This window comes from Nelumbo lutea, chromosome 1, assembly GCF_056320005.1.
Source record: "Nelumbo lutea isolate HS-2025 chromosome 1, American lotus-T2T, whole genome shotgun sequence".
Lineage (NCBI taxonomy): Eukaryota > Viridiplantae > Streptophyta > Magnoliopsida > Proteales > Nelumbonaceae > Nelumbo > Nelumbo lutea.
Window position 1 is genome coordinate 81387022 of NC_142684.1, and position 9735 is coordinate 81396756.

General features: G+C 37.1%; 1 protein-coding gene across 1 annotated transcript; it reads left to right on the forward strand.

The window, feature by feature from the left end:
* The first annotated feature begins 4344 nt into the window (after positions 1-4344).
* LOC148875689 (vesicle-associated protein 4-1-like) lies at positions 4345-9084 on the forward strand. Its single transcript, XM_088965084.1, has 7 exons — positions 4345-5263; positions 5963-6033; positions 6316-6397; positions 6563-6681; positions 8296-8373; positions 8487-8606; positions 8730-9084. Exons 1-7 carry the CDS (start codon positions 5014-5016, stop codon positions 8787-8789), a joined length of 780 nt encoding a protein of 259 aa, XP_088821210.1. The 5' UTR covers positions 4345-5013; the 3' UTR covers positions 8790-9084.
* The last annotated feature ends 651 nt before the right edge of the window (positions 9085-9735 follow it).

Below are 9735 nucleotides of genomic sequence, written 5' to 3' on the forward strand. Positions count from 1 at the left end.
TTTCAGGCGAACTTTAATTTTAAACAAGTTTCAAATGAGCTTTGAAACCCTATTTCAGGTGAATATCAAGCGAGCTGTGGAATCAATTTTCAGGCGAGCTTTGGTTTTAGGTGAAGGGTAATATTAGGTTTTAAAAAATTTATACATTAGGCGGAGTCACATGCATACGAATTTTGACGGAATATTAATGGATGCTAACAACAGGGATAGTATTAGTTACTATAGGATGGTTTAAGAAAATAATCAAAAGAGTAAAAGTACAATTAGTGAATTAGATAAGATAGTTTAAGAAATTTGCCCATTATTTACTAAAAGATTTAATCAGTACAAGTTTGATTGAAAAGTAAAAAAAATTATATCATATATGCTTAATGCTTTCTCCAACGAGAATAGGTACAAGAAATAAATGTAGAATAAAGATGTATGATTGTCACCCGCAACAAATTAACCATTTTGTAAGAGAAAAAGGATTCAATTTATCAATTACAGACACCAATTTGAAAAGGAAAAGAAAGGGATGGAAGGGAACGATACGAAAGTCCATGAATTGACTAGATATATCCTCTATTGGACTACCATCGTTAATTTAGTTGCAACTCCTCATAGCAAGAGTACTAGCAGATGTCTCACTACAAAAAAAAAAAAGGTTTTTGCCGGTGGTCGGTGACCACTGGCACAAACTCCATAACCACCGGCATTGGCTTTAGTCAGTGGTTTACCGACAGTCTTTCTTTCCCGGTATAGCCACCACCGGGGAAAATTTTGACCGCCACAACTTCTATTCGAAACCGCCGGTGAAGGTGATATAAATTTGGACCATTAAATTAAGCCGGTACCAGCGGTTTGTTAGAATTGCCGGCAATCCTTTATTATACTGGCGGTCCTAAACTGCTAGATAAAATAAAAAAATAAATAAGTATTCTTAAAATATATTATAAATACTGACATTACAAACCACCACAATACAATTAAAAGCAAATTGCTGGCTTGATTTGAAATTGACACATGTGCTGGCAGTTTAACATTAACGACCTAATTCAAGACTGTCCGCTTAGACACCAAGGACCGCCAGTGTAGGTTTTGGTAAAAAATGAGTTGCTCCTTTACATCTACATAAATGTATATCAATCTGGTTTTTGATGTATATACAATCATTACAAACTATTTATAAATGTGACGCTAATGTTACATATTATTCTTTTATATACTTTATTAAAAAACTTATTGATGTGAGTTTGTCTTTAAAATCATGTTTCAGAGTATGATATTGTTTTTTTAGGTTGCCGATACACAAAATAAAAGGAATGTTTGGAGAGCTGCCAGTTTTAAATAGTAGACTAATGGGTGTGGACTGAAACTAAAGTAATGCAAGTTAAAATGGCTAGGGAGAAGTGATATTCAATAAGAATGGCTTCCTTAGAATGAAAATGATATTGAATGGGAAAATAAATAAATCACGTTCCTAATTTTGATGGCGTTTCACTGAGCTTATTAGAAAATAATTAAGTCTAAATGGTTGGGAAAATATATCAATGTTTCAATATAGTAACAGACCAGAGGCTGTACGTAGCAAAGCAAATTTTGTTGCAAAGAAAGCGCAAAATGGTTCGGTTCATCTTCCAGTCTTCATGGATGGATGAGGATGATCGTCGTTTGGGTTTGACTGTTTGAGGGCTAGCTGAAGCTTTGGTCCAACTATTTTGATTTGAAGAGAAGCGGCCAGTAAAAAGAAGCTTCAACGAAAGGCCCTATAGGCCTATACTATATATTTGTTGTAAACTTGTACGTATTTGATCCAACTATTTTGATTTGAAGAGAAGCGGCCACTAAAAAGAAGCTTCAACGAAAGGTCCTATAGGCCTATACTATATATTTGTTGTAAACTTGCACGTATTTGATCCAACTATTTTGATTTGAAGAGAAGCGGCCACTAAAAAGAAGCTTCAACGAAAGGCCCTATAGGCCTATACTATATATTTGTTGTACGTAGGAGTTGGGAACTACTACCAAATACATGGTTTGTGTGCGAGGCAAGGCCCACCCGCACCCCCACCTTACCCAACAGCCCAGCCGCTTCCCTCCCAATCCCATAAGGACAAAGGACAGTCAGTTGTTTATACGGGATGGCGTACGTTATTAACTGTAGAGTTCTCAGAACTCAGAACTCAGGAAGGCAACGCAACGCTAAAGCGTAAACGTTTGCAACACCCGGGGCCCGGGCCGGACCCGGACCTTCTATTTCTTTTCTTAAATGGTACCTTGCAAGGATAAGTTGGTTGGTCAACAGGATAATTCATCAATTTCTCTTGTTCGATCTTTGCGGGGATAATAAGAGTTCTCTCGGCGTTCTTTTTTTGAATTTTGAGAAGGGAAAAAGTTGGTCAATAGGATTTTGATTTCTATTAACCAATAATCTCATGTTCAATTTTTAGATTAATGTGGGGATATGATGCCCATCTCCTAAATAAATGGATAAATAATTTTTTCACCTAAAAAGAAAGTTGCTAACACTTGATGAGATAAAAATGTCCCATTTAATAATGAATTTTTATGAATAAAATGGTTATTACTTTATTTACTTTAAAAAGAAAACAAGGGTAAATGCACTTACCCGGATAAGTGTTTCCTAAGAAAAATTTACCCAAATAATTGCATTTACCCAGATAAATGACTTACCAATAAACGATAAGGCCTTAGAGAGATTATTTGCTTCTCCAAGCAATCAATAGTTCAATACTCTCTTTGGGTGGGTAAATTCGATTTGTCAAAAATGTTAAAAATCTCCCAACCACCTTAATGTGACCCAACCCAATCACAAATTTTTGGAATAATTCTTGCCCGAATAAAGAAATTACCCGAATACCGGTAGATAAAGGAAGGGTTCACTATGATAGGAAAAAGATATGATATCTGAAAAACTTCTGACCAATCAACTGAAATTATAAATTTAATAGCCAATTGGGTGTCATTTATCAAAATTCATAAGTAGATTTTGATTAATCAAAACTTTTCCCATACCATATCTTTTCCACATTATAGATTTTCCCACAAAGGAAACATTAATTCTTTTCATACTTCCACCATGTCTGTATTACGTAGAATTTGGGTAATGCTGAATGCTGATGCACCCGTAACGCTGAATGGTTAATTTCCCTTATAGATTATATTTTATTTATTTATTATCATTATTCATTAGTGTGTTGTTATGATATCTGGGCCTAAAGCTAAAACTAACTGGGCCAAATCCAGAAACTACCGGTTTGAATTTCGAGTTGACTCATCCAACAATGCTCAGGTCAAGAGGGAAAAAGCGGATTTGATTTGGAAAGGCAGTTTATTTGACTGAAATCACACGAAACGTTTAACATGCAATCTAACAACTTTTTATTTTATTTTAATTTAATTAATTGATGATCGAGAATCTAACCATACCAAGATTTGGTGCCACGAACGTGAAGTTGTCTAATGTCTACCCATACCCATACCCAGTTTGAGAAGGATGACTCGCAATATACCTGAGAAGGGTTGAACTTGAACGATTGGATTGATTCAAAAATAAAAAATCAATCTTCTTCTTGGCAGTAGTAGCTTTTACTTGGGTGTGTGCGTCTCCAATCTCCATCATCCTAGCTATATTCCTATTCCTATCCAACAAACCTAACTTTTAGATCCAAAATCTCGATAAATTTATTCCACCAAATCACCATAACTTAAGTTTAATTTGTAGTGGGGACTGCAGCAGCATAGTTAGCTTGGGGATTTGGGTATATCTTCTTTCCCTAAAAATTAACTTTTGGAAGTGTCTATGCAACTAGCATTTCTGGCCTACACATCCTTAAAAACAAAAAGACTTTGAGATAAGGTGCCCAATACACATAAAACCCTCTTGGGCCCCATTGGATTGGAATATTTACATCTATTATTATTATTTATTAGCCAGATCATTCTTTATAATTCAATATGATTATGGCACCTCCAATCAGAACCAATGTTGTGCCCTTCGATCGGAATTGTAGAATGAATAATCCAAGAGTCCAATACCAAAATATCAGGACCCATATGTAAAAAGATTCCAATCTAACAATGTGGTCAACATTTCCGGCTGCCTTGCCCATACTTTGACACTTGAAAGAGGCGTTGGGATATGGATTGTGGAATGCTTGCTAAACCAATATATATTTGTTATTTGGCATTAATTAACCACTATTAGTATGAATTATTAATTCCCAATTCCCATGTCATTTAAGATTCAAGTTCAACCCAACCACCACGGCCCAGTGGGCAGTGGCCCACTAAACAAAACGAAAACGACATACAAATTGCTAATTAAAGGACCGCGTCTCTCATTTTCTCAGTCCCAGACTCACTCCCCACAGGCACAACACCGGTTTTTTGTTTCTCAAGTCAAGGGCTGAGACCTGAGACCTGAGACCTGAGAGACCTGAGAGACCTGAGAGACCTGAGAGGCCTGAGAGGCCTGAGGCTGAGGCTGAGGCTGAGGGCTGGGCTCCGTAGTCAGCTAGCTTCCTCCCACTTTTAATTCTTTGTCGCCCTCCGAAACCGCGTGGAGCCCTTCTCCTTTCTTCTTTAATAGCAACAGTAAAAAGCGAACCCAAGCCAAATCCACACGGACGTGAAACTCGCGGCTCAAGTGCAGTGAAATTCTGTTTTCAAATCCGACCTGTCTTACCAGTTACCACTACTCTCTCCCTCCTCAGAGGAGTAAAGTTGCCACAGCCATTCCCCCAATCAAAACTATTAAGCCGCTTAAGTAGAGACAGAGAGACAGAAACACAACAGAGTATAGGAAGGACAGAAAGAAAGAGAGAGAGAGAGAGAGAGAGAGAGAGAGAGAGAGAGCCAAAAAGATCATCTTGGAACATATCTAAAATTTTGCCTCCAAGATCTTCACTTCTGTGGTTGACATCCCGTCGCCGGAGACAACAGCTTACGGCCTTTTGATGGACTGACAACTGCTTGCAGGTGAGTTGGGTCTGGCTTAAGGTGTAGAAGATGGCTATAGTTGATGATAAAACTTCCAAGGAGGGCAAGGTTTGGAGCCTCTGTCGAATGCCCTTTTGGCAATCGGGAAATGCTTCTTCTTCCTCGTCTTCTCACAATCTTCACCAGCAGAATCATCACCAGCAACATGTCGATGGTTCCCATCCTCATTCATTGAACACGGTTTCATCCGTGGCAAGATCTTTGCTCCCAACTAGGCGTCGTCTCCGTCTCGATCCGGCCAACAAGCTATACTTCCCATGTACGCCCTTATCTGAGTTCATTTCCTGTTCGTTGACCCGAGTATTTTCTTCCTGTTTTCTTTTCTTCTTTCGCTTTGGTTTTTTAACTGGAGTAATTGATTGTTTAAGCTTTGATCGATTTGGATAATTGGGTTATAGTTCATTTTGCTTATACTCGATCTCTGACGTTTTTCTATTTGTAGATTTCATCTTCATTTTGTCTTTCTCCCCCTCTGTTCGGGTGTTTTGGTTAGTTTGGCGAATTGTTATTTCTTTTAATTTCCCATTGCTTGATAATTTCTTGTTTTTCCTATTTCCTGAATTGGGCGATATCCTTTAATCTCGTCCTAGCTGATACAAGCTAGAAATTATTTTCGTTTTACCAATTTATTAGATTTACTTGCTTTTAGCAATATGAAGAACTGGATTGACTTTTTCTCCCTTTCATTACTTTGAATTCTAGTTCTGAGACAAATATGACTTTATGGGTTGGGGTTCCCTTTCGGTCTTAGCTTTGTGAAGCTTATTTTGTACTTTAACATGGAAAATTCTTCTTTTCTCTTTCTTTGTTTTCTAAACATATTTTATCATTTTCTTCAGAAAGGATAATATTCTCAAACATTTGATTTGATTTGATTTCCTTTTGCGGTGCTGCCGTGCTGGACTTATTTCTCCTTGCCTAACTATTGCTTTTATTTTAATACTTGTTTCTGTTGAAGATGAACCTGGTAAACAGGTCAGAAGCGCCATTAGGATTAAAAACACCAGCAAATCTCACGTAGCATTCAAGGTATGGAATAAACGTCTTAAAATTTCGTTCCCCCACTCTTTTATATTCACTTCTATTTACTCTTATAGGTTCCTAATTAAGGATTTTGAACATCAAAATCCTGGGTTACTACTCATGATAAATTGTAGATTTGTAGTCATATGTTTTTATCATGTTGTTAAATTAGATTTTCTGTATTAACTTTGTTATTTTATTTTATTATGTCCTTTTCTCATGCATGTTCGTTTTATCATTACCACTGCGACTAACAATCTGACTGGGAACCTGCTCATGTTGCTCTAGTTTCAAACAACTGCACCAAAGAGCTGTTTCATGCGTCCTCCAGGGGGTATACTAGCTCCTGGTGAAAGTCTTATTGCAACTGGTAATAACCTTGAGCTCTTGTACATTATGTTCTTTTCTTTGTCTAGGGTTCTCAAATCTTAAATTTTAAGGAGCCGGTTAGATGTATGAAGGTCATGTGCCTTTTTTCTTTAGTTTTTACATCTTTTTTTTTAATAGTCCTGCTCATTTTGTTTTGAACTGTCAGTGTTCAAATTTGTGGAGCATCCAGAGAACAATGAGAAACAATTAGATCAGAAGTGCAAGGTGAAGTTTAAGATTGTGAGCCTAAAGGTGAAAGTTGGCATGGATTATGTACCTGAGCTGGTAAGTTTCCCATTTATAATACTCGTTAATGTGTTAGTCTTTTTGTCTTAATTTGGCAAGCATAGGAGATAAACTATTGATATCTTAACCTAAACCTAATATTTGACAAGAATATGTTAGTAAATTATTTCAGTTCTTTCACGTCTTTCTTTTTTTAACTTTTAGTGAAAAATAGTTTCACTTTTTTCTCTAAAAAATAAAGACCCTTTTACAATACTTAAGATCTGTGACAACACGATGACTCTTGACATTGTGTTGAATTTTTCTATAAAAATAACACTCATGCTTATGCACATTAGTCACAAAAAGAAAGGTGGTTTTCACAGTCTCTTAGTTTAGGAGCTCAATTATTTTTCCTACTTCTGGATAATTAGTCTTGGCAAATATATATCATCATTGAGAAACTTTAGGATGATGATTGTCAATGTTTTATTGAGAAGATCTATTTTTAATCAACCTTGTTACCATGGTTACTTCTTTCTTTGAGAACTAATGAAAGAACTGGTTTTCAAGTTTTCAAAAGAAAAGGCAATTGCAAAACACTAGATATTGTGAAACTAGATGGGCCTTTGCACCATAAATTGGAGTAAAGAAAATGAAGGTACAGTGATTGTAAAGTTAGTGTCAATGGCTGGGTTTGGTATGGGTTTTGCCCAACCCCGAACCGGAACCCAACGCGACCTGATTGAATGGAGAGGGGGAGATACTGAACCTGTCCAGCCCTACCTCATATATAGTACACCTATACTCAATTGACACTATTTAAACTATGTTTTCAAAGCTGCAATGTCAATGGGTCGGGTTTAGTGTGGGTTCACCCAAACCCGAACCAACCCTAACCTGATAGTGTTGGGTCAGTGCAGGTTTACCACCTAACCCAAACCACTGATATCCCTAGGCTCAGTTTTATTTTTTATTTTCTAGGGTGGGCTCTGGCTTAGCCCTTGTGTATCCCAAGCCCAGACTAAGCTTAGCCTGAATCCAGTCCAACCATCCATCCATACATTGGGCCCAGTATGACTGCCTGACCAACCCTGGCCCAAGCCTAGTCTGAGTGTGTCAAGTTTTAGTTATGGCTGGGTGTGGGGAGATTCGGCTTAATCTCAAGCTTGGGCCTTATGCCCAGAACTTAGGGTTGGGCCTCAGTTTACCTTAAACCCAGCCCAGCTTGCCCAAGTTGCACCCCTAAGAATTTGCATCATTTGGGAGCGAATTGAGTTTTGAACTCATGGACTTTTAGGAGATTCTTGCCAATATGTATGATCTTGTTTTTCTAAAATAAATGAAATAAGATGACTGCCACACGAGCAAAATTATATTGTTTTTTGCTGATGCGGCACTTATCTTTGCTTTTGAAACAAAATCATTCATATTGGTAAATAATCACAGTGGTTACATTAATCACGTTTTATTAATAATTCTGCTTTTATTGCTGACCTTTCCTAAAATTGGGGAAGAGTTGGAATCTGTATAAATTGGGAGTGATTTGAATTGTGTACTCACTGGCCTTTAATGTTCATGACTTCATGTGCAAATCCTATTTTATTCATATCAGATGGGAGTCTCCATACTTAGAGTCATGTATAAAAAATAGTTTCATCTTTTTGGATTCAGTTTGATGAGCAGAAGGACCAAGTTGCAGTGGAACAGATTCTGCGGGTTGTATTCTTAGATGTGGAACGTCCCAGCCCTGTAAGTAGGATTTCAATCTTTCTCTCTCTCTCTCTGTATCTTACAAATAATGAGTTTGTTTTAGCTACCAGTCACCATGCGTTCGTCCATGATAATCACATTCTTCTTCTCAGGCAATGGAAAATTTGAAGAGACAATTGGCTGAGGCGGAGGCTGCACTCGAGGCACGCAAGAAACCTCCTGAAGATACAGGCCCTCGAATTGTTGGGGAAGGACTTGTGATAGATGAATGGGTAAGCTAGTTTTATTTTACCCTTTTGTGGCTTTTCTCCCAATTTGGTTGACTTCTTTTTTTTTTCTAAAAAATCCTGCTAGGTTTACTGTTTCTCCTATTTAATTTTTCTCTTTATCTGTAGAAAGAGCGCAGAGAAAGATACTTGGCCAGGCAGCAGGTTGAAGGGGTTGATTCCGTGTAAAGTGCTATTACTTGTTGTAAGACTTTCGTTACTTTTAGATATTTCTATTGTACTGTCAATGAGGAATTTATCATTTTCCATCCCCTGTTGTCTTCGGATTTATAGTGAAGGGGGGATTTGTCAAGAGGTTAAGCTAGAAAACAATAATTTGTTTTTGTTGTGGTGAAAATTGAGATGAACTTTGGTGGAATTTACTGTACTTGATTCTGGGCATATGTCCTTGTAGATAACGAGATTTTGCTTATTGAAATAAAATTGTTGTCTGGGAAGCAATGCACCCAGGTCATTGTTTTGATTTCTCAGCAATAGAGAGGTTAGAGAAGCCTCAGGATTGCTTTTTTATGTTTTCCAAATTTATGTACTCCATATCCAGATGTATGGTTAAATATCCATAAGTGATTGTCTTATGATTTGATAATGCCTCGTTCTCTTGTTTATTCTTTTGGGAGAAAACAGCTGATGCAATATGGCTTATTATAATTGAAACTTGATGCTAGCCCAAACCGAATAATATAGAAAGCTAGATACCAGATGCTATGAGCCAATTCAAAAGGGTGGTCTTGGCAAAGTTGTTTGCTGAGAATATACCAAAGTTCAAAAGGCTGTCATTAGACGCCAAAAAGATTTTATTCTCATTAATGATATTTTTACCTTTTATGTAAGAACAAGAAACTGATGACAAAGTTTGCTAGTAAAAATCAGTGTGGGAACCATGCTCGTCTTGTGCCTAGTGTATAAACTGAAGAGGAAATTTTATTTACAATTAGTAAAACTGATAACAAAGGTGAATATGGTGTAAGATGATCTATCCATCCACATTAATTTGCACTGGAGATCCAATTTTATGGGTCACAACTCACCTCCCAAATTTTTCTGTTTGTACAGTTAATAACAGTGACAAAGTGGTGGTATCTAATACAATTGAAGGGGTGTACTGTATCATAGT

Coding starts and splice junctions, on each gene's coding strand:
- LOC148875689 (XM_088965084.1), top strand. CDS start 5,014: ATGGCTATAGTTGATGATAAAACTTCCAAGGAGGGCAAGGTTTGGAGC. Junction 5,264..5,962: donor CAACAAGCTATACTTCCCAT/GTACGCCCTTAT, acceptor TTTCTGTTGAAG/ATGAACCTGGTAAACAGGTC. Junction 6,682..8,295: donor TGGATTATGTACCTGAGCTG/GTAAGTTTCCCA, acceptor TTTTGGATTCAG/TTTGATGAGCAGAAGGACCA.